This window comes from Elaeis guineensis, chromosome 6 (genome assembly GCF_000442705.2).
Source record: "Elaeis guineensis isolate ETL-2024a chromosome 6, EG11, whole genome shotgun sequence".
NCBI classification, from domain to species: domain Eukaryota; kingdom Viridiplantae; phylum Streptophyta; class Magnoliopsida; order Arecales; family Arecaceae; genus Elaeis; species Elaeis guineensis.
Genome location: NC_025998.2, coordinates 1,323,505 through 1,349,408, shown reverse-complemented (window position 1 = coordinate 1,349,408; position 25,904 = coordinate 1,323,505). Strand labels below are relative to the sequence as shown.

The following is a 25,904-nucleotide window of genomic DNA, read 5'->3' as shown; positions in this document are numbered from 1 at the left end:
TGCAACGAGATCTTGAGGTTGCTCTACCAGCATGGTGAACGTGTTTGGCGAAGACTCGAACTAAATCGCCAATGAAAATCCAATCCAAAACGAAACGTTATTTGATACGGGTTGAAAGTAGGCTACCATAGTTTAAATAGAGCCAAAACCTAGCTCTTCCTCCCATCGGTGGTTTTTTTTTTGTCTGGGCCAGTTGGGCCGGTGTAGTGGACTAGACCTAGCTAATTTGGGCTGAGTTATTACAAATCGTGGGCTGGAGACATACATAATTACCTATCAGGACTCCTAGTTATGTATATTCACAGGAAATTCTTTGCGCACCACGGGCGATGTAGAAAATCCGATGTGAAGCATATCGTTTCATGTGATTGATCCATATAGTCACTTCTTACAAATGTACATTTAATGCCTGCAATTTTATTTTTTTGTTAAAAAATTTTGAATGATGAAAATACTCCTATTCTTTAAAAAAAATTATAACATCTTATGTTCGTATTATAACATTCTACGTATAGTAAGTCATAATTTTGACACAAGATGTTACAATATGCCGCACGATATCATAATTTTTTTCAAAGAGTAAGAACATTTTTGTCATTCAAATTTTTTAAATAGAAAAGTAAAACTGCAGGTATTAAATGTGCGTTGGAAAGTGGTTGGATAAAAGTATCCCTTCTATATTATGACATCTTGAATCATATTATGACATATTTGACCATATTATGATATCCTGCATGCAAGAAGTCATAATTTGACGTAGGATGTCATAATTTTTTGGATCATATTATAACATCATACACATAGAAAGTCATAATATGTCATAGAATATCATAATTTTTCTAAAAAGTAGAGGTATTTTCGTTATGTAAAATTTTTTAACAAAAAAACTGAACTGCAGGCATTAAATGCACGTTGAAAAGTGATGGCTATGTGGACCAATCACATAAAGTGGTCTACTCTACGTTTGCTTTCTACACCACCTGTGGTGCATAAAGAATTTCTCGTATATTCACTTGCTTCCATCAGAGGACATTGATTGCAGGGTGGAATATATGCAGCATTTTACAACTTTGTGCAGTACTTTTGTATTGTAACTTTGTTTGGGTTATCTAACTTGTGTGTTTGGATGTATGGCAATTATTCTCAAGGATGTAACTATTATATGCTGTGACACTTTTTCTTATTAAAATCTAGCTTCAAGCTCCTCTTTTTACCAAAAACAAAAAGGGTAAGCAGGCCAGAAATGAGATAAGATTTATGAGACTGACCTAAACAAAAACCATGCACTTTATCTTTTCTTTAATCCCTTGAGACTGATTGGACCACAAAAGATAAGCATCATGGCTTAATGTTAATACAACTCAACAAAGTAAAATACATTCACAAACACTCCTTTGACCCTTGATGAATGATTTATGCGGCAATTTCATCCATTGTAGCCACATTACGTTTCCTAAGTCATTCATCAAAGTCTCCAAGTTATCTTAGCCTGCACCTTCCAAAATGATGACTCTGAAAAATCCTATACGCCATTTGGCAACCTTACCAATTCCTTGTCAAGATCATCCCCTTTGCACTAGTGATGCACTAGAAATCACTACCTTCTGGATGAAGATTAATATACCTTATCTTTTTCCTATCTTCTTTGTAACCTTTCATTTGTGTAATGAAAATGATTAGTCTTTGTCTCAGAAGGCTAATCTCTCTCATGGAGAACAGTTTGAATTCGTGAGGGTAGCCAGAGAGAGTTGTTTTGCAACATATCAATCTAATCACAGGCTTCAGCGCTATGACTGCATCATTCTTACTTGTGAGTTGGATTTACAACTTGCTCTTACTCCATCACAGTATTCGTTTCCCGTCTCAGGCCATTTAACCAATCAATCCTCAAATTCAGAATAGTGTTAACTAAAACCTTAATTTCTTAGACTCTTTCTAGTTGCTCAGAAAGTACAAGAAGAGAATTTGTTAAAGGAGACTTTTGTTTTCCAATGGACAAACTATGAAGGAATGGCTTATTATGAGATATGTGTGGGCGCACATATCTCATAATAATTGCAATTCAATTTTCATGTTTGGGCTGTCTTAATCCAGGAAGATCATCCACACACATATATCATAATAATTGCAATTCAATTTTCTTGTTTGGGCTGTCTTAATCCAGGAAGATCCGGTTCAAGACAATGTTTGACCAGACCTCTAGTACTTGGGTCAAGTTTGGTTTGACCTGACCTCTCTGCCAAACCAACCTTTCATGAACCTACTTATGCCTATGTCGGACCTAAACATGTTTAGTGAAGATCAAGCCAATCTTTAAAGCTCCAAGAAATGAGAAACCGAAGCTGGATCCAAAAAATTAATAATAATGATGATGGTGGACCTGAATAATGCTTGCTAACAAGTTAACAATATCCCTAGTTATTAAATAGGAAACCAAACCACAAAGATTTATAAGGAACCAAACCATCATATTTTTACGTAATAGCATGGAAAGAGAAATCGGAACATGTTTTCATGAATTGCTGTATTCCTTTGCTGTCAATAGGTTGATCACATTGTTAAACCTGAAACATTCACCGTGTTCTCATCGTAAAATTTCAAAGTAGATTACTGCCAAGGAAAAGGTACAATATGATGAATGACATTATGAGAATAAAATTTCTACAAAGATTACTCTATCATCGTGCACGTTCACCGTTGAGCCAGTTCAAGGTAGGAAGCACCTCTGTCAATAAAATACCAAACCTCTCATTGGCAACTGCATTTCCCCTGACATCCAATTGAGTTAAACGCAAGTCCTTAAACAATAGGATGGCTTCCCAATGGTCTCCAAGCTTGATGTCACCCTTCTGAAATTGATCTATTTTGTGCGTCACATCTAATGTGTGTGATAATGGAGACAAGCAGAGAAACCGTGATGTATCAATTGGGTGAGCACCAATCTCATTCATTGAAGGAGACATCCAACACTCTCAGGGAATCAAGCAGTTTCAGGGGCTCCAGTGCTGTAAAGCTGCTGATTTGATTGTTACCTGGGTTTAAGCAAACAAGAAGTTGCAAGGCCTCCAAACCTGTCAAAGAACCATGGAACAAGTAAATTTAGTCGGAAGTTGAAATAGGTTCCTGCCATTCATATAGACAAATCAGGATCCTAAAAATGTCAATCAACCAGATAATTAATAAGTATATACATTAGATTGAAATCAACGTTACCCAGAGCATTATGTCCCTGGATATGCACACCCAACAATTAGAGATGGGAATGGGTATAAAATTTGGGCGCCGCCCGCAAGCAGAAATTTTATCTATCGTAAGTTTCCTAAACTAAACAAGCATCCGCACCCAATGCAAGTGCCCAAGTCCATGTAGTACAATGGAAAATAATAGCTTCAAAATTGTGGAGTAAAATGGGTTAATCTGTACATCTAATTTAAGATGCAAATTTTAGCATAGGTGGTTCAGTAATATATCCACTTGACCGCCAAGAAACCGAAGAAAACCACCTGGTAATTGAAACATCATGTCTGAAGAAGAATGAAACACAGCAACAAATGCCGATGATCGCTGGAATAATTTCATAATGCAATGACAGACTAATGACTCATAAACTTCAAATGTGATATCAAGCATCCATGAAATTTAATGACAGGAACAAGAATAATCTCAGTATCATAACCCTAGTGGAAATTGAGAAAATTTAGTTTTGTCTAACATGGAGATAAACGGAAGCATGACTGTTACATTAAACCCTCCACCGATTTAGACATGAAGATACGGAATTAGCTTTGAGAAGAAGATGCGAAAAACAATCAAAAACAAACTATTCTCAGGTTTAATAATAAGTTGGTCAAGCATGAATTTTAACAAAGTTAAAACCAACACCAAGTAACAACCATGATTTTTCTACACCTACCTTTTCCTATAGTTGACCATGAGACGAAAATAAGCACTGTAGTCCGGTGAAAATTTGGAGACTTTTCAACAACCAGCCTGCACATTCTGGTGAATTCTCACCATAGAGATGCAGATGGCAATTCATTTCAACATTGGAAATCACCAAGATTAGTCGTGAAGTTACTGAGATCTAGGATGGGCGGCTAATGCATGACAAAAATTGAGGGGCGGGTTTAGAATAATGCAATGAAATAGCCAACATGGCAGTAACTGTGCAGTATATACTTGTATCAGTCTAGAGCCCCTCAAACACAATATTAACACAATATAAATGAGCATACACTTTGGGCGCACAAAATATAACCACACAGGATAAGCATCTCTAAGAATATTTAAATACTGTCCAAAAAATTCAATCCATCAGAACATAAAATTAAAACCACTTTTTTATCATGAACTTCCAAAGTGAATAATAAAGTTATTGTACATTTACATTCTATCACTATCAATATTTTCTCTTGCACATACAATTGTAACTTGAAAGCATGTTGTGTGTTATTGTTTTTATCGTTTTATGCTTCAAATTTGCCAAGTACCAACCACCCTGAACATTTTTTACGGATTCCAGTTGAATCTAAAATCACCAACTCCTACCCACCTAAAACGCACATCCAAACTTTGACTTTTTTTTGTTTTCATACTTCCCTGAACTACTCTGCATCATTGATGTTCTTCCAAGGAGTACCTAAAAAGCAGTTCCAAACTCTAAAACATTTTTATTTACTTCTCCAAAGAAACCACATCATTGATGTTCTTTTGAGGCATAGACAGTTCCAACAGGGGAAAACCCACCTCAGTCAGTTATCCCATTGTTATTATGATTTCCAATAGACAATCTCCACACGACCAACAGAGGCAACACATCCCTCACAACTAAATAATCTCAAGCCTGCAGCCACTGAAGCCCATCAATAACCATTCATTTAGCAAAACACCATTAGTGGATTCTTCTATGACAAAACTCTGCATATTTGCAAAAGGGAGTGCAAGCTGAAGAAAGACAGATAACAAAGAGAATAGAGGATGAAGAAGATAGGGAGAGAGACAATAAAAAACCAAGCATACTTTGGCAATCTTCACCTTCCTCTGACCCATCACCTCATCCGATCTATCATAAATACATTTTATGGTCTATCCCATGAATGAACTAATATATGCCTCTCCTTGGAATTCATTTACCATAACCTCCTAACAATGCAAAACCAAGCCAGGCAGTGTCAAAAAAAGAATCGACGCTGGCATTTAACTGCCAGGAGTCATAGTCTCACTGTTGCAAACCACTGAAAAAAAAAAAAAAAAAAAAAAATCTCCCTTCATGTGGTCAAAGTTTCAAATGGACGATAGGTTAAAACCTCAGAAATGAACAATTGCAATCCCAACCCCACATTTTCAAGAAAGCAAAGTCACACATCACTGCAGCAACATTGAACAGAGAAACAACCTTGCATCTCCTGAGAGGCTGAGACTCCATGACAGGATTAGTCAATGCCATAAAAGGTACAGTTTACAACATGAAATTTGTATGCAAGCTCAGCAACCAAGATGCATTCCCAATCACTTTTTTGACCCTTGATGAAAGATAACATTCTGAATTTCATGATTACCAGCCCTAGTAAAAAAGTAGTGATTACCATACTTGTTGCTAAAACCCAAAACATCTTGGTAGGGGTCTCCGCATTCTTGATAATGAAAATAGAGATGCTAATATCTTGTAATTTTTTTGGGGTAACCATAACAGCACCCCATTGTGACCATGCCCTTTGCATCAGTGATGTGATAGATTTCCTGTCTACTATTTAGAATTTCTGAGAGTAAAGAATGATTTATGTTGCCATAACAACTTTCGAGACATATCATACTGTCCTAGTTTTAGCGCTAACACTGCATTATTCTCATATATGAGATGGATGTATAACTTCTTGTCCCCTACATTACATCATTCATTTTGCTATCCGTCCATTCAAGAAACTAATCTTCAAAGTTTTGTGAAGTTTCTTACTCAGCTTAACCTACAGTCGTACTACATGCCACAGATATGCTGTTATGTTATCAAATTCAGGAAAGTCCCAACCAGATCCTTAATTGCATTTAGGGAACTTTTGTTCACATCCCCAGTATTTACAAAGTACCAAAAATCTCAAGTCTAATATTAAAAGTTTGGAGAGCTAGGCCATAAACAAGAAAGCAAATGTCTTTCTGCCAACCATCTAGAGACTACCTAAATCAAAGGACCAAAGTATCAAATATATTGCTAGTTATTCCAAGGAAGAGGTGCTTCTCAAGGAATCTATAGAAATGCATCCTTTGTAGATAGATGGGATCCATCATTTTTCAATTGCCACCCAATAAAACATTAGCCTCATACAATGTTGCCAAAGGGACTTTGATACATCATTAGGCACCCCCTCAGTGCATGTGCTAAGGGGAGCCCTGGATCCAAAAGTTGGCATTCTAATCTTCTACTGCCCACTCCAAAACCAGAAGAAAACGTAGAAGATCCTAACCAAGGTGTAAGATCCTATCCTGAAGACCAAAATAGATGCACACCCCAAGGAAATAAGGAGGTAGCGACTCTAGAGGAAATTTGTTTCACAAAAGGGTCATGTACATGTGACAAGAATTACCAATACATACATGCAGCTACTAAACCCTCTCTATTGCAGCAAGTCATAAATGAATTTCTATAAGCCCCCTTTTTAGTCAGCAGCAACAATGAACAGGATTCAGAATAAAGGATTGTTGTGCCAATACCGAGGCCCATATTGGTTGGCAACTGGCACAGTATGGTATTGGTATAGATCCGTACCATATCATGACTGGGTGTCTCGGTTTAAAAAAAATAAATAAATAAACTTTGAACAATAGTAGGTATATAACTTGTTGACTTCAATTCAAAATTCGAAAAAAAAAAAAAAAAAAAAACTGAAATCCTTTCTCCCCTTTCCAAAATGATGACGGTGGGAGAGAGGGAGAGAGAGAGGGAGAAAAGGAGAGGGGAAGAAATGGAGGAAGGGGAGGGCGAGGGAAACCCTAATCCTAACCTAACCCAGAGAGAGAGAGAGAGGCTACCTACCGGAACATGGGCAGCATGGTGGCAGACAATCGCAACTTTGTGAGCAGCCGAGGGAAGGAGAGTTGTTCATGAGTGGGAGGCAGGTGCTCTCTTGAGGATTCCATTCCGAGAGGGGGAGGAAACATATGATTCATGCATTTTAATAGCCGGGGAAGGCAGGTTTCGTTCTGTCTCATTTTAAACACTTGAACCTTGCAGGTTTCCAACCAATTTGCTTCGCTACACCCCAAACTAGGCAATTTGGTATGGTTCAACATTTCTTGTTCAGGATTCAATTTGAGTCAGTTTTTACCTTCCCTTTAATCAAGATCTTCCTCGAAATTCTTCTCTAGACATCAAGCATAATGATCAACTTACAACATGCAAGTTATTACCACATGGCTGTTAAAAGAGTCTCAATTCCTGCAACATGTATGGTTAACTAGAGTCGAATTCGTATTTCTAACACAGTTTTTAATAGTGGTCATGTTCGATGTGGTGAAGAAAATAGTAAAAGTGAATAAAATTGACCAAAATGAAAATAAAAGAGGAATTGGCCAATGAATCTCTATTGTGCAATGCAACTTGAAAAAGCATATGGAAAAACAAAATAAAATTTCAGGATCGTTTATTAAAAAAAGAATAAGAAAAGAAAGAAATGCCAAACTTTTAATCTCCACCAGGTGCAATAGTCGAAACCCATTTAGCACCTTGACGTAGATAACTTATACATGGCCAACAACCGATGCATTAGGTAGAAAGATTAGAAGAGACTAAGAGAGCTGTGGTTTAGGGCTGTAAACAAGGTGAAATGTACATGAACAACTCAGGGTTGGCTCGATAACAGGCTTGTTCAAACTTGTTCTACCAAAAACGAGCAAAGATAGAACTTTGGTTAGAGCTCAACTCTTAAATAAATCGAGCCTGAAGACTTTCGTTTATCAAAGTTAAATAGAAACCAGCCTCAGCTTGATATCACAGGTTTACTCAAGCTCTGTCCAGTTGACAACCAGCAATTGGTTAAACATCTTTTTGTCAAGCCCAGCTCAGGCTTAAAAACCCCTTTCATATTATAAGATGAACTCAAGCACCTTAACACACACGTCAGCACATTTTATTTGCATCTGTATAACAGGTATTTGACTCATTCTAAACATCAAAGTTCGATAGCCTGAGGTTTCGCTTATATCAGGGTATGCAATAGTGCTATCATCAATGACTCAGGCGAGGCCGAGCAGCTAGACGACCCAACCTGGAAAAAACCAGGCTCAGGCTAGACCATTTACCCAGTACGATTTGGCCCAGTTTTAAGGAGGCTTGCAGACTCCAGGCTGGGTCAGGCAAGAGGCCGGTCCCAGCCTTGCATGAAAAATGGGACCGAGTCAGGTTGGACACGGGCCCTGGTCTAGGCTGGGTTCGGCCTTACGGTTTAAACGGACCCAGCCGTAGCCAGCCCACTGACACCCCCAGCATACAAGTTCGTTAAAATTTCTACACCAAAAAGGAAATACACTATAAAAATGAGAATTGGCAACATTAAATTGCAAGAAAAGAAAATATACGCCTACTAGAACGAAAGAAGCAAAAAAATGGTTGCCAAGTTTTTCATGGATCAAAGTTAAAAAAAACAAGGCCAAAGATGTCCAACCTGCAAGTGTTCGAAGGTTGTTGTGACTTAGATCTAGCATCTGAACCATAATAAATGCTCAACAGAGCCAATCCGTGATAATGATAATAATCCACTAAGCTGTAAGCAGGCATGGTCATGGAAACTTGAGGAAGTCAATTTACTAAAATCCCGAGCATGCTTCATCAGAAACTCTTTATGCCAAGTCACCTGCAAAATCACTTGAATGACTATATGTTAGCGCTAGATATGAACCATATTACGAAATAAACTAAAAAACGTTTGCAGAATAAAACCAGCAAGAAGTTCAACATTAATGTGCAGTAATAATTTTGCAACATTATAGGTTGCCTGCTTCCAACCTTGTTGGACCAGTAACCAATGCTTCACGATGTTTCAAAAAACCAACCCAAATAAACTAAAGTAGTATCTAAATGAAAAGTTATTGAAAAGTTGTTATTGGGAAGTTTGGTTCCCATATTTAAGGCAGATGAGTTTAGGAAAGCAATTTTTTTCTTTAATTCAGATTCTCTAAATTTCCAAAACCAGGAAATGCTTAATGCATAGAGAAATAGCAAAAAAAAAAAAAAAAATGGTGATCATGACCAGCACAAACAAGATATAACTCCTGGATATCTCAGAACGACTGAATTATCCATAATGTGACACCTGCTATCAAGGTAACTACAATGGTACCGCATAAATGCTTCATGTCATTTTTCATTTCATTTCACATTTCCAGACTCAGTTTCACAATTAGCACTCAAGATAACTTATCACGCTTGGTCTATAAGGCCATCCCGACAACTAGTTATCTAATTATAACGATCATGATTGAAAGATGTCGTATAATTGTCAATTAGTTCATACCTTGAGATCTTATATATTCCTTGCATCATATTTCAGGGATCAATATTCATATATGATACAATTTCATATGGAAAAAACCATGAATAATATTCTATCACCCATAGGCCATGACTGCATCCATGACGTGTCAATGTTAAGGAACAATGGAATGCAAGCATAGGATGTTTCTTATTGTGATTTTCCAACTACAGGTGATATTCCACTACCCATTTTCTTGTATCATTTCATATATTGCCTATGCACGCGTGTTATGCCGCCTTACTGGCAACTACATTGTTCTGTTCAACCTACGACCATGAGGTTTACATACTTAATTACAAGTCTTCACTAGATTTCATTTATAGCCATAACGATTCCATTCATCATTTATGTTTTCAATTCTTTTTTCTTTTTTCCTCTTTACTAAACATGTAAAACATATATAACCACAGAAACATACCTGAGACATTAGAACTAAGCTTCGGTCATCCTCATAGTATCTTTTACGAGATGGATCCAACTTTATGAGCTCTTCACAGAGTTTTAGAACCTCTTCAGAATGAATCCTCTTTTGTATTAGGGAAGCTCCTTGTGACACCATCGCATCATGGGCAACCAAAAGCCGTGCTAATGTTAAGTTCACAAACTTACTGCAAGGAACAACGAGTTTCAGATTATTGATACATAAACCATTAGATAGAGAAATTGATGTTTTAGTTAAATTACCTCAGCTACTTAATGAGATACCAATGATAGAAGTTGACTAACCAATTTTCCTCAGACAGCTCCTTGACAAGGTTTATCTCATTAGATATAGTCTCCAAATGCCATTGCTTATCCTTCGAACCCTCTGCAACATGGTCCTCACTGATTCTCGATTGATCAAAAAAATTTATATCAGGAATTTCTGGAGGATGACATACATCATCATAGTTCCAGCCAAAGAGCTCCTGAATAGATTCTACATCAAATTGTTCAAGATTGTCACAATTCAATTTTATAGTAAACTGAACTGCACAGGATATTTGTAGCAAGAACCATTTGATGACACTACACCCTCTGAGCGACCAAGACTAATCTCAACCGAGTAAGCTTTCAAATTACTGGAATTTACATCAGAATATTCAGATAAGTCACCCAACAATGGGCTTCTCTTGAACTTGTAGTTAATAAAGGCCTCCAAATAAGATTCTCATTTGCAACAAACACGGAATTTATGGTCACAGTTGATGAACTCACATCTTTGACAGCTTGATTAAAGTAAAGAATGATGGGAAACGCTCGTTTATGAAAGAAATAGCACAAACTGAAGTTTGAGGTTGGAAACAGCTTGTGACCATCCACTTTGTCATTCGTGGATAAAACCAAATCAGATCCAGGAACAGGCCATGAAGATATCAGAAACAGTTCATCTGGACTAGCAGTTTGATCCAGAAGCCGGAGACGATAGAACCACCCACTTTGATCACTTGGGTCTGTGAAAAGAGCCTGCCGTACAAGCTCATATTCCTCTGTTAGAATATCCTCCCTTTGAATCAAATCCCTGAGCCTTTTGCTTTAGCAACCAGGACAGAAGCACACTGTAGACATGTTAAGTCAGGTATAACCAAAAAAATTTGGTAAAGCACGAGTTATTTGTCTTCAAGAAGTCACAGATGATAACACTCATTCAAACAAGTAATTTCTTGGAACCAAATTTTGTGGTTAACCTCTCCAGAATGGCTGAAGGATTTATCATGCATAAGCAGATTGAACGTTACCAAATTTGTTCTCAGTAGGCAAGTAAAAACTGCATTAATTTTAAACTATTTCCAAACTACAGAATTAGATATGACATCTAAAATTATACTAACCAGCAGTGAACTTGTAATATGTCCAATTTCTTGAAATTTCCTAACATCTAGGATACGCCCTTTCTCTTTTAAGATCTAACATAATTTATTCCATTTCTTCAGTGTGGCGGCCAGATATTTAAACTCCAACCGGTACATTTTACTCTGACCAGCATTGAGTCCATGATTTTGAGTTGCTTAGCAGTTTGAGCAGACTTGCACATTTTAATGTATCAGCCAAATCTTAAATTGTTTTATCTTGTAGGGACAAGAATGCCATCATTGGATCAATAATCGTATCAGCAAGTCCTCTGATGCATTTCACCCAGGTAGAGACGCGATGGCAGGTGGGCGGGGGGGGGATAGGAGCGGGAGCAATAGGATGAGATGTGAATTAATGAAAAAAAAAAAAAAAAATAATAATAAATAATAATAATAAATTATTAAAAAATTTTAAGATACATTTTGCTGCATGAGTACATCTGCCGCTGCTTCATGTCTCCGACACCGCACTTCAACCCTCAGTCGTCTTCCTGTTCGCCCCCCAAAAAAAAAAGAATGCTGAAATCATCGGCCCAACGGTGATTTTAATGAAATCGCTACTTGGCCCGTGATCTTAGTGAAATTGTCACGTGGGCCGACGATTTCACTAAAATCACGGGCCTAAGTAGAGATTTCACCTAAATCACCATTGGGCGGGTGATTTCAGTGTTCTTTTTTTTTCGGAAAGGGGGGGCAAACAAAGGGGGCAACCAAAATAGCATAGGTAGTTGAGGGGCCGAGATGTGGTACCGGACGCACGGAGCAATGGCCGGGGGGTATGAGTGGCCAAGGGGCAGCACGGCCTACCAAAGGGCTATGCAGGTGGGCAGGGGGCAGCATGGGGGGGGTGGAGTGCGGGTTCGTGGTGGGATGATGAGGCGGCGATGAAGGTAGCTACGGAGAGCGCGAGGTGCAGTTCACTGGGGTGTGGCATGCAGGAAGGAAAAAGAAGAAAAAAAATAAATAAAAATAATATAAAATTTTTGTAATAAAAAATAAAATTTTAAAATAATGATAAATATTATTTTTAATTTTTTTAAAAAATATTAAAATAAAAATATTAAAATAATAAAAATAAAATAAAATATATTTAAAAATATTTAAAAATAAATTATTTTTGTAATAAAAAATAAAATTTTAAAATAATGATAAAATATTATTTAAAAAATAAATTTAAAAAAAATAAAAAAATAAATATATAAATATTAAAATATTTAAAAATAAGCCGCTCTATTGTAGGGCGGCTTAGTAAATCGTCCTACAATATAGTGATTCTACAAATTTTTTTTCTGAGAGGAAAAGAGGGATGGGCTGGCGTAGAGAAGGCAAGGTGTTTGTTTTTTTTTTTTCTTTTTAAGTGATGGAGAAAGGGGAAAGAGGAGTTTAGTCGAGAGAGAGGAGAGAAGGGGTGGAGGGGGGGGGGGTGCGTGGAGGAGAAGAAGAAACTCCAAATAAAATATTATTTTAAAAAAATAGTTTTGAAAAAATATTTTAAAAATTATTTTTTAAAATAAAATATTATTTTAAAAATTATTTTTGAAACACTTATTTTAAGAATTATTTATAAAAAAATATTTTTTAAAAATATTTTTTAAAACTAATAATTTATTATTTTAAATTAGTAATAAAATATTATTTTTAAAAAATTAAGCAAATTAATAAAATATTTTTAGATTTTTTTAATTTAATATATTATTATTATTTAAAAAAATTTCTTCTCTTCCCGCAGCACAACGCCACTCCATTTTTTTTTTAAATTATCTTCTAAAACTAATATATTATTATTATTATTATTATTATTATTATTATTTTTATTTTTGAGTTTCTTCTCTCTCCTCCGCCACCCCCCTCCCAGCCCTCCGCACGCTGGCACTGCTCCATGCAACTTGTTATAATTATTTTTAAAAATAATTATAAAATATTAATTTTAAAAGATAATAATTTTCTCAAAATTCAACTATAATATTTTTTTAAATTATTTTCTAAAATTAATATTAATAATAATATTATTATTATTTTTAATTTTTTGGGGTTTAATAATAATAATAATAATTTTAAAAATAATTATTAATTTTAAAAAATAATTTTTTAAAAATAATTATTAATTTTTAAAAAAATAAAAATTAAAAAATTTTTAAAATTATTTATAATTTATATTTATCTTTTTCTTTTCTTTTTTTCTTTCCTTTTTTTCCCTCGTTTCTCCCTTGCCTTCCTCCCACCCTCGGCCGACCTTCCTCAGCCGGCAGCCGACCCGCGCAGCGCCACTGCCGCCCCCTCGCGCCTCCCCTCCCCCCTCGCGCGGCGCCACCGCCGCCCCTCTGTGCCTCTCCTCCCGCGATCGCACCGCCCGCCGCTGTGTCCTCTCGTGGCCCCCCGCCCGTCGCGTCTTCGGCACCGCCTCCCGGCTGTGTTCCCCTTCCGGTACCGCCTCCCGACCCCCCGACCGCGCTCTCCTCCCCTCCGTTCGTCCAAAAAAAAGAAAAGGAAAGAAAACCACGTCGGTGCCAACGTAGACGCGAAATTGTCGGTTGAACGCAGTTTCGGAAATGAGATGGGGGAGGTGGTAATTTTGGAAATAAAAAAATAATAATAATAAAAAAAATCACTGCTCGAGTCGTGGCGAATAATCCCCCATCACCGTAAATCCACGCCTTCTCCATACTCAGACAGGTAAACCAACCACAACGCAGTGGGCCCCTGAAAGAAATTACCGAAGTCACACTCAATGATTAGGTTTTTTTAATATTTTTGTTTCTAGATTTAGATATTTTTTTAATTTTTTTTCACCCTTCCACTTCACGGCCGCAATTACTTCCATGCACCAGAGTCTCAGTGGGGTAAAAGGGACCGGAAGTCGGAAACCGCTGTACTGTAGAGATTAAAAATTCCGTTTTCGTTCCAGTATCCCATCGTCGAACGATTCCTCCTTATTCCCTTCTCTCTGCACGCTGTAAAACATTCCTCTCTTTCTTTATCCCCATCCCTGATTCAAAGATATCTCATCTCCTCCCCTTTCGAAGCACCCGATCGTGCTAGATCAAAAACCTAATTCCTTTCCTCGCGACTTCCGTCGCCTCTCCTCGTTCTCGGTTCGCGGAATCGGTGGAGGGTTCTTGGGGAATTCGTAGATTCGGGCCAGAGTTAGGGTTTTCAGATTTCTTGATTTGAATTGTTGAGGTTTTCTTGGTTGGGGAAAGGATCGATGGCGGCGGAGGGGGAGGACGTGGAGTACGAGAGCGATCCCGAGGATGCGCCGCTACCGTCGATGCGGCGGAGGGAGGCAAGCGACGACGAGGACGGGGAGGGTTCGGACGGGAGAGGCAAAACGACGAGGAGGGATTCTAGGGTGGGGATTGGATCTGATGGCGAGTCGGACGGTCAGGGCGGAGCCCAGGTGTATGAAGATGACGAGGAATTCGATGACGAGGAATTAGAGGCGGAGGAAGAAGTGCAGGAAGAACTCGAAGAGGAAGGAGCAGAACTTGAGGAGAGTGCTGGTGAAGCGGGAGGGCGTCATGGTCCTGTAGGAAAGACTGAAAGCCCTGCCGAGGGGTGGCCGCTGGTAGAACCAGCTGGAGATGGCCGGAGATCTGGTGGGGAACCAGTGGGATATCGGGGCAAGAATCAAGTGGAAGAGGAGGAGAAGAAGGAGAACGAGCCGTATGCGGTGCCGACTGCTGGTGCTTTCTACATGCATGATGATCGCTTCCAAGAAAATGGCCGGGGTCGCCACAGGTTGTGTTCTCTGTCCTTTGGCCTTGATTTTGATAAAGTGCCTCCTTGCCACTGATCTCTGAAGTATATGTTCTTCTACTCTATATTTCATGGTAGCAAGTCAATAGCTTCCTTGCTGTTTATAGAAGAAAGAAAGAAACGGAAGTTGACTTTTTAAAAATTTATAATTTCTTTTCCCAGGTTTGATTGTGTTGATCATGGTCATATAGAATATTATTGTATGGTGGATATGCTTGTGCGAGAAATACATCTTTAGTCCTACATCGGTTACGAGTGAAGAGAGAATATGGCTTATATGAATTGGAACCTTCTCTCTCATGTGAGGTGCCTTAAAGGCAAAACCGTGCAGCTCGACAGTCAAAAGCGGGGTCAGAACAATACCTTACGAATGCGGATGCGAAGTCAATTCAACCATCCGAACCATTGACCCTTGACCCTTGACCGCAGCATGTATCATCAATTCTGTTGTAGAATTTGGATTTGGAATATCAACTTAGAGAACATCGCAATATCCACCAAAATCTCACTTGTGGTTTTATCAGATTTAATTTTATATGTTGTTCTTTTCCTCAAGAAAATTCCATGAAATCCATAGAAGTCCTCAACAATACTGCTTTTCAAATGTGGATAATTGTTGTAAGATCACATAAATATTACCCTAAAAACCAAAATAGCGGTTTTAATCATAAACATCTGCTTCCTAGAGTACTGCTACAGATGACTGCTCCATTTAGCACTCGAATTCTGGTCCTATCTGGCAGTCAGAGATTGGTGTGATATACTCAATATGGGGGTAGGTGGTGTCAGAGGTATGAATGATGCAGTGATATGTAGAATTTTCCTTTCTCAAAATGAAGTGAGAGCTTTGCTTTTATACTCCGTGATGCCAAAATATAGGTTCACTTAGCTTATGCTTTGTGGCTCTGGAATTCTTTAATCATCTTTACCTATAGTGTTTTTTCTTTTTCTTGATAATTTCTTGGTGGACTTGCTTAGTGACTAAATATCATTCTAGTGCCAAGAATTTTAAGAATGAACGAGATTTTATTGTGATGTCAGTTCCTTTTTTCACTTTATTTTGCAGACCCACCAGTTGACTTCACTAAACATTCTCTTATTACCTCAATTTCAGTCATAGACAAGGGATTGAGTTATATTTATGTGTATAATGTGGGAATGAGGTGGTGGCGTATGGCTAGGTTGGTGGCTGCAGTATGGCCTAGTGGTGTTTGTTTTATGGCAGCATGTTGCTTGCTTGACATTCTGCTGCTCAGGTTGTGTGTGGTGGTTGAAGTAGCATCGGCTGCTTTTAGTGCAGTGGCGGTCCTTGTTCCAGTTCTTTTATTTTTCTTAGATTACAAAATGATGCTTCTTTTTTTTTTTTGGCTGTGATAATGAAACTCATTCTGTCTGCTTAGCTTTTTGTATCATAGCTCTTTCTGGACTTCTCTCTCTCTCACAGCCATGTGTGTTGTCATTGTATCTCCAACAAAGTGCAGTCATTCTGATATCATTCAGCAAGGATGAGTATTTTTTAGGTTTCTTTCTTTTTTCCTTGTTTGCTATGTGAAAATTATGTCTTATAGAAGGTTGTAAATGGTTTATCTAGTTTTACTATGACATTTGATAATGTTGTTGCCTTGATACGTAAATAGTTGCTGCATTTTCATTGATTTCTTTTTCTAGCTTACATAAGCTACATTACTTGCCTCATATTTTGATATATAGTTTCGCATTCTATCCCTGGAATCAGTTTTTTCTGTGATTGTTACATCCAGGCGTATGTTTGGTGGGCGGAAATTGTGGGACCCAAAAGATGACCGTGCCTGGGTGCATGATAGGTTTGAAGAGATGAACTTGCAAGATGCACATTATGATGAGGTGAGGTCTTTCCTTTGAGTGTATATCATTCTGTTTTCATTTTATCCTTCCATCATGTGGTCAATGTAATTCATTGTATCATTTTATGTTGAACTCACATGCAATTTTCTAAGTGGTGCATTCATATTACAGGAAAGGAGAAGATCCAGAGGTCGATTTAGAGGCCGTGGTAGTGGCAAAAGAAGGGGTAGTGATCGTGGTTATGCTAGAGGTAGCAGATCTCATGCTTACTATGGTGATGGTGGCAACCCAAGCCGTGCTCCAAAGACTGTAAGAGGGAGAGGGCCAAAATATTATGAACCTCTTCCAAAACGTAACAGCGAGATCCCTGCAATTCAAAACAAGCAGTAAGTAGGGAATCCTTCCCCTTCATTCCGCAACAAATGCCATTTCCCCATTTCTCTGTTGTGCTTATAGTGATATTCAATTTTACTTGGCATTTTCAGATGTGTAAAACCTCAAGAGCCAACAGCCAATGCTAATGCAGGGAGACCCTCTTCGCAAACCTCAAATGTGCAACCAGAACCAGTAGTTCCTAGGAAGCAAGTTTTTCCTTCGAGTTTAAGCTCTGCTTCTCCTCCGTTTTACCCCTCTGGGTCAGCCAGTCAAGATATCTCCATGACTCAGAAAGGCAACGCACAATTTGGAAGTGCCAACAAGACACTGTCATCTTCGATGCAGATGGAGGATAATTTTTCAGCTTCACAATCTGGTTCATTGTCAAGAGGGAAAATGATTGTTGATTCCCTAGCTCATGATAGATTATGTGTTGATGATTCTTTTCGACGAGTTGCTGGAAAAGCGATGGCTGGTTCCCCATTGCAGTCTTCTGGCTTTTCTTTTTCGTCGACCAATGCTGGTCAATCTTCAAGTTCCAGGGTTCAGGGGAGGGGTGTAAGCATCGGTGGACTGCCAAATAATCAATCTGCCTTGTCACTTGATCAAGCTGCAAGAATTTCTGCTCAAATCCAGCCCCCAATAGTTCAACAGAGACCAGTTCAAACTCCAAATCAACCTGCATTACGAATTTCCCCTCAGCAGTTTGGTCAGCGGTCTGGCAGTGGAAATCAAGCTTCCTCTTCATCTCAACCTCAATCAACAAATTCATCTGAAGCTGGAGAGACTGATTCACCTCCAGGATCAAGTAAATCCAAGACGGCATTGATTGGAAGCAGTAAAACTAGCAGTCAAGGAACTGGAAGGGGCTCTGTTCAGTACAGTGGAGCTCAGGTTATTGGAGCAACTGGGACTGTGGGCCTTGCCCATGCTGACCAGAGCTTTCCTGGTACTCCAGCACTGTTGCCAGGTTTGTTCAATTATCTTTTTCTTCATTTTGAGTTGCATGAGGGGTTCTCTTCCTGATTTAGACAATGTATTGTGGAGAGCTTACCCCCTTTGAGTAGCAGCATTTACTGCTACTTGGCCCATCATTATGTTTGTAATATGGTCTGCTGCTTTATTTATAAAATTTCTTCCCTATTACTGTAACAAAAAAGGAAAAAAACATTAAAAATTTTTGTTGAATTCTGTAGCATTCACATTGCCTTTTTTTTTTTTTCCTTTTTCAAATGCACAGTTATGCAATTTGGTGGCCAACATCCTGGTGGTCTTGGGGTTCCTGCTGTCGGTATGGCCCTGCCAGGATACGTCGCTCAACCACAGCTTGGTTTTGGGAATTCTGAAATGACTTGGTAAAGTAAATATGCACATTACTTATCATGTTCAATTAGGCTGAACAATTGGTCATTTACTTCTACTTTTACGGTTACTGATGGATGTGCCTTATATAACATGTTTGAACATCTTTATATATACGTGTGTGTGTGTGTGTGTGTGTGCATGTGCGCGCATGGTTTGGGTGATTTTTGGAACCGAACCAACTTCAAGTGGTTTCCTAAAACTGAAACTGAACCGACCTATTAAAAAACAGGATTCTAACTGTCTGTTCGGTTCAATTTATCAGGTTGATGTTCAATGGGTTGGGCTACATGGACTAGGCTGAGTAAACATAAAAATTCCATTTTATATTGGATGGATTTTCAATAGTCTGGACTATGTTTAAACATATTTTTTAAAAAAATTGATATATATGTGTCAATATACATATATGGATTGGGTCGCGTTGGATCGGTTTGGTTCAGTTATATACTTATTTATACATATGGGCTGGTTCTGGTTCTGGTTGGGTTGGTTTGGTTTGAATGTATATACCTATAGATGCATATGGGATGGGTTAGGTCAGTTTGAATCGGTTTTCTGAAAACTCAAAACGAAACTGAACTAAATTTTTTCGGTACATGACTTTCTTATACCGACATCAAACCAAATCTTTTTAAAGAAAACAATATCAACCGAACTGAAGAGACCGATTCGGATCAAGTTCGCGGTTTTGCTAGTTTTTTGCACACTCCTATATTTGTGTGTATTTGGCCTTTTAATTGCATTTTCCTGAATAGCCATTCTACATCTTAGAAGTGGATCTTGGCTAGGTAAGGTGTTGAAATTGTCCTCAAATAGCTGCCACTGATTCGTTTGCCACAATGATACATGAACATCATAAAGCTCATCATCTCATTTTCTCCTTGTCATCTCATTCTGTTACTGCTTCTGATCCCACTTTGTTCCATGTTGAGAACCTGTTTTGTGTGCTGTTTGTGTACTGGAGAAGCTTGATCAAATTGTAGGTTCGTGATTATTTTTTTCTGAATGACTTTTTTTCTCACTTGCTTTAACTGTTAGTAATCTTCTTTATCTCAGCTTCTTTGGATACATTAATTAATGGTCACTTGCTCATATTTCAAATGACTAGACAGGGTCTGGTAGGTTGGTAATGTATGTTTTTTGTATTTCACAATATTTTAGTTTTGTGTGATTGGCATTTGTTTCTGCCTCGAGAACAAACTTGATGGAAGATAAATTTTGGAAAGAAATATGCTGCAGACTGATTTTGACATATATCTGATTCTTCTCATTTCTTTTCACTAATTCATTGCTGACTAATTTTTTTTCTTGAATTTGGATATTAGGGTGCCAGTATTAGCTGGTGCTGCTGGGGCTTTAGGGGCATCATATTGCTCGCCCTATATAGCACTTGATGGTAGTTATATTGCCCGTCCTTCAGGACAGACATCTTCATCAGTTTCTTCCAGGTAAGGATTTGTGGCGATATTCGGTCTCTGCAGGGACATCCTTTCCACTTCTTATATCTGCTTATTATTCCTTCAGATACTTTCAGCTACTTTTTGGTAATTTATTGCTGCTTATACATGAAAGGAGATAAATCCTAGTTTGCATTCTTAGGAACTTTGGTCTGGGCAGTAATATATCCAACTGTGTCCAGGATTTCGAGGTGATTCGAGTGCTGACAGGATAGGCACTTTTGCTCTATAATATTTTAAGCAATCATGGTCTGAGATGTCTGATTTTATGGATCTAAAGCTTGAAGCCTGAGATCTTTGTCTTGCCAGGCAGAGTCTATAAATAAGGAATATGATGCAATAGAAGGAAAAGTGGGCTAGAGTTCTATTACAGGAGTTATCAGGACTGTTATAAGTTTCTTATAAGATCAATGAAGATTCCACAGGATGACCTAGCGGAAACTTGATATGATAGAGACCTTTTTTTTTTTTTTGTTAATGTTAGTTTTTTTTTTTGGGGGGGGGGGGGGGGTGGCGGGGTTGGGTGGGTTACAAGAGCCCATAGATTGAGGGTTACATGTCCAGGTAATCTGTTGACACAGTGGCTGCACCATTCCAAACATTCCTCATCCAGATTGAGACTGCACTGTTCATGCAAACAGGACCTCACCAGATCCACATATCTTCTGTCTGACCGGCATATTAGCTGGCACTCTCATTACAGCAGTAAGTTTTATGCTCAACGTTCAAATAGCGGCATTGGGCAACCCAAGAACTAACATGCATCGCATTAGGTGGAGGTCCACCAACTCTGGGCAACCCAAGAACTAACATGCATCGCATTAGGTGGAGGTCAACCAACTCTGCTGATGGGCTATTGGTGACTACTGGACTAGTAATTTAATTATAGCTTTTACAGTATTTTCCCTTCAGTACAGTTAAAGAGCATTCATCTAGATTTTGGAGGAATCGTCCACTTGTCATGAAGATACATGGAAAAGAAAGTTTTCTTTCTTCCTTTTTTTCGTTTCCCACCCTAAAATGTCTGTATAATAGTGAAATAGCAAGGGTTTTGACATCCATACCTATTTGAATTTCTAACTCCCAGGTTATTTCCAAAACAACACACTAATTTGACTCCTGAGAACTTTATTTCACACCTCTCTGCTAATGAGAGCAAAGAAACAGAAGTACTGGTCACTTATGGTTGGACTTTTGCCAGAAGTAACACATGTTAAGAGACTTTTTTTATTACAGGGACTTGCCACCTTTAGTCCAAGGCAATCTTGGTATGTTATTAGAATTTTTGTAAGTTTTAGATTCTTTAGCTTATCATTGTCAATTGATGTGTGTCCTGACTTACAAAGTAATGTACATAATGGCTAAGGTATCGGAAAAAAAAAAAGGGTCATGGCTTAAGAGGTGCTAGAAGCATGGATCTTAATTTTTGGGCTTTTAGTTAAATTTTGCACACTTTGACATGCCATTGATGTTCTTAAATTCATATCTGAGAACTCACTCTTGTTTTCTGATCATAGAATGACCGGTATCACACTTTTTACTTGACAATGACTTCATGTTCAGTTACTTGCTTTTTGCTTGCTCAATTTTTGTTCTTTTTCATCTGTTGAACAAGTTATACATATAATTTATTCTCCTCTCTTTTATGTATATGTGTACAGTAAAAATAAGAGTATCTATTATGATATTATTGCCAGTTTATTGTAGAACAGTGGATTGCTTCTCTTCTTCTTCTTGTTCTCCTCTCTTTCTTTCTTCTTTTTTTTTTTTCTTGTTTGGGGGGTTGGGGGTGGGTGGTTGTCGCGCTGGAAGGATTTACTTCTTTTTAATGCTTGGATGGTGTAGGTTTTGTTATATTGTATATGGTGAAAATATGATGTAATATGGTCTCACAGAGCATTGTTGATGGTGATGCCATCCCATTGATGCATTTGCAGATTTCACTTAAATATCCCCCTCCTGTGGTGTTTTCTATGAAATCTTGAATAACTTGTCACTGATTTGCTATGCTGCAGGGAAACTAGTGCAACTAAATCTGCTAGTTCCTGGAAATCTCCTCAGAGACCTGGTAAAATATTTTCTAATGCCTTTTTTTTTATATTATCATTACACTTGCAAAATGACTGGTCACAAAATCTATTTTCAAAAAAAAAAAAAATCTATCCTTTTATTATATCCTGAATTTGCTCTTATCTACTTCACAGAGATAGTGAATGATGAATTTGGGCAACACCAGAACAAGCCCCGTAGGTAAGTGAAAATACAAGGCTGATCTCAATTTGAGCGGCTTTTTAATGGTCACATAAATTCTGCTAGCTGTGCTATTGCTTTCTGAATAAAAACTTTTTTATATTATAAAATATATTTTATTTTTTAGTTTTTCTATTTATGTCTTAGCAGATATTCAGAGATGAACTTTGGCCAGTGAAGTACATCCGTAAGCTTGTGTTTGAATAAGCACCTTAAGGTCAGTAAGCTTGATACCTAGCCCTGTAAGATGCTTTGTTTCATCCACATCTTGTTGTTTTCTCAGCTATATTTGTTTTCATTCATGCAGGCCCATTTCCTAGCCCTCTGTGATTTTCACCTATCTGGAGCGCTTTGGGCTACCTAGTGTCCCAAATTATTCTAGGTTTGTGTTCTTTTTGTCATTTGTCTATCATAATTACATGTTTCTTTTTATCATATAACTTCAAGCTCTGATATTCGGTGTTGGGAATTAAAAAAAAAAAAAAAAAAAAACTTGGTAGAACAGAGGTATTTCCATGCAATAATGCTACAAATGGCACCATGTTTGTATTTTGTGGCTCTGATCATTGTTTAATCCGTTGCCACTTAGAATATAATAAAGCTGTTTATAGATGGTGTTACACGTGCTCTGTTCTAGCATGGTATTATTGGCTTTTTTTTTTCTCCGAGTCCCTCTCTATTGATTGATAATCTTCGAAGAAGCATCATGTATCTAGGTTTTTGTTTTCTTTTCTACTTTGCAATGTTTTGTCTGTGTACGCTTCAGTTTGGAATTTTAACACAAGAATCCATGCTGTCATAATAATTTCATAATGTTATTGCTTTTATATGAATTGTAATATTCTGTGTATAGCATTTCAGAGTGTAATGCAGATGGCTATGTAAACAGCCTTTATTGCTAGTCTTGTGAAATAGTAGTGTCCGTTGGTACATTGAATTGTATGCTGAACCTATTAAATGGACATTGGACACAAATACTTGTTATATGGAGTTATTATAGGTGTTAGCCACTTATTTCAAGTGTCCTATTTTTCAATTTTAAAAGGGCCTCTGGATGCTTGGGTATGCCTGAGGTACTTCTTGGATGATTTTTTTTTTTAATTTAAATTTAATTTTTTAATTTTTAATTTTTAATTTTTAATGATTGATTTGATGATTAATCTTCATGGTGCACATGCGTTGGGTTAAGTTCCAACTTGGAACTGTGCTGACCTTGTTTGATTCTCAACATTTAGAGCTAGAACTAAAGCATTTAAATTTGGAACCAGAAAGAAGCAATCAATCAAGATCAGGTTGGTTCTCAGATTATCAAAATAAACAATGTCTTCAACAATAAAAATTTGTTCATTCTATTATAAAACCCGTTTTGCTGGTGGTAATCCAATGAATAATATATTGAACAGTTGAATAGCATCTGTTTGTGCAAAATCTATCGGGCAACATCATACAATTAGAGCACTGATAAAAGAACTATAAATCTTGGATATGTTCTGTCAACAAGAAAATTGAATGTCCTCTTAAACGAACCAAAATTTTGCATAAATCATTAACCTTAACATAAAATGGTGCAGTGGTATACATTTTGTTATTCATAATTATATTATCATATATTATAGATCATGGTTATTGAAGAGGTGGGTTTACTTTATTATGATAATTGAGTTGATTGTATGGAAGAACCTGCTTACAGTGATGTCCTGGAATGGAACTTGAAGCAACTTCGGTAAAATCCTAGCTCTCCAGGATTGCTGTCTTTGGATCCACTTACATCAAAAATTTAAATGAACTGGGTGACTTTATGGGTGTTATTTCATTATTCTGATTCATTGTAGAGGGTATTTCTGAATGATGAACTTTTTTATTAAAAAAAAAATCAAAATAACAAAGGTTGGTGCTGGCAAGTACCCAACCCTTGTGTGAGCCCGGTTCTTGATGTGTTTTAGTTACTGCACTTATCTTCATAAGATTTTAAAACCTGGCTGCATTATTAACTTCCACGAGATACCATGTGTTCGATGCGTTTTCTTGCACCATCGTAGATTTAGAAATGATTCTTCCCTGTTTTTGAATGACTTTGACAAGAGGTGGTAGTTGTGAGAGGTTCTGACTGTCTATTATTTTGTTGACTTCGCAGCTACATAACGCCTGTTATTGCTCGTTGCTGTGTGAGAACATATTATGCAGCAGGGTGGGTGGCACTCTTGTTTGCACCGTGGTAAGATTTTTGGAGTGATACTGTTTGTGAAAAGCTTAACTTGTATGTTTGAACTACCATTGATTTTTTGACATATGAATTTGCAGGTATTGTTTAGTTGTTGATAGAAGCTTGTGAGAAATGTGACAAGCTTCTGTTAGGAGTGAAGGGAAGGGTTGAAAAACAAATTGCACTGGTTGTTAGGTTTACTTTCTACTATGTTTTGCCGTGAAGTGTTGTTGGGTAGAACTGCTTGTTATATGAGCTAATATGCACCTTGTTAATCTGATGTACGCTTGGTTAATTTGACTTGTTAATCTGATGTACACTTGGTTAATTTGATTGGTGTATATATTATATTATACAGTGCTCGATCTAGATTCTTCCGTTTAGTCGTCTTAGCCCCGCAGAGAGAAGGTTTCTGGTGTTTATCATTTTCTGATGCCTGTCGATGGTCAGATGATTTGGCTGGCTCCATTTTGCGCGTGCTCCGGCTGTAGTGTGTCGGACGAGTTGTTACGTTAAAGAAACAAAACTGATACATGCTTGCGGTCACTTGGTCGCCCGAAAGTCATAAATCTTGTGTGGCGTACGGTTGCTTGAGGGACCTATATTCCTAATTATGCGGTCCGCTTTCTTGTTCTTCTTGCTTTTTTTTTTTTTTTTTTTTGGTGTTGGGGGGAGGGCGGGTGATATAAAATATGGTGTATAAAATGTATTAACATACCGCAATCCCAAAACCATAAATAAAATATTCTCGTGTATTAGATCATTGGTAATCTGAATTCTAAGATGCTTTAATCTTCAATGATTTCAAATGATTGTATTTGATAGTTATAATTCAGTGATTAAATGATTAAAAATAATTAGATATCCATGATTTTTCATAAAAATCGAAGATCATTGGTTATATAATATCAAAATTATTTTTGCTGTATTCTATAAAAATATATTTATTAATTATATAAAATATATTATAATAAGATATTAATTATTTATTAATATATTTTATAAAAAAATATATTTATTAGTTCTATAAATCATTAATCTTATAACAATATGTTAATTGTTGGTGCAAAAATCTGCTTGTGCCGGATAAGCTGGAGTCGGGGAAACCGCGGTCGCCGCCGGGACCTGCAAGGGAAGTCTAAACCGGAGGTGGGGTTGCTCCGGCAAGACCCTCCGACGCTCAAGTCAGTTCTCTGCCTCAACAAGAATGGAGTGCTCGAACGGAGAATTTAGCAGAGTTTTGAGATAAGAAAATGAGCTTAAAGAATAACGTATCTGGGTCCCCCTTTTATAGGCGGAGGAGGCAACGGATTGATGG

The 25,904-nt window shown here is 37.5% G+C and overlaps 1 protein-coding gene and 1 pseudogene across 2 annotated transcripts; one reads left to right on the top strand and one right to left on the bottom strand.

Annotated features, from left to right (window-relative positions):
* Nucleotides 1–2,509: 2,509 nt before the first annotated feature.
* LOC105047809 (geranylgeranyl transferase type-2 subunit alpha 1-like) lies at nucleotides 2,510–11,811 on the bottom strand (annotated as a pseudogene).
* A 2,462-nt stretch (nucleotides 11,812–14,273) lies between these two features.
* LOC105047739 (protein MLN51 homolog) lies at nucleotides 14,274–24,914 on the top strand. Of its 2 annotated transcripts, none has more exons than XM_010926796.4 (12): nucleotides 14,274–15,094; nucleotides 16,873–16,975; nucleotides 17,108–17,322; nucleotides 17,422–18,281; nucleotides 18,552–18,666; nucleotides 20,002–20,124; nucleotides 22,149–22,201; nucleotides 22,338–22,383; nucleotides 22,534–22,600; nucleotides 22,691–22,765; nucleotides 24,518–24,598; nucleotides 24,685–24,914. In XM_010926796.4, exons 1-9 carry the CDS (start codon nucleotides 14,562–14,564, stop codon nucleotides 22,559–22,561), a joined length of 2,076 nt encoding a protein of 691 aa, XP_010925098.1. In that variant the 5' UTR covers nucleotides 14,274–14,561; the 3' UTR covers nucleotides 22,562–22,600; nucleotides 22,691–22,765; nucleotides 24,518–24,598; nucleotides 24,685–24,914. The 2 variants fall into 2 exon arrangements, with proteins under 2 accessions (XP_010925098.1, XP_010925097.1); XM_010926795.4 differs by having other exon boundaries at nucleotides 14,310–15,094; nucleotides 22,531–22,600.
* Nucleotides 24,915–25,904: the final 990 nt, after the last annotated feature.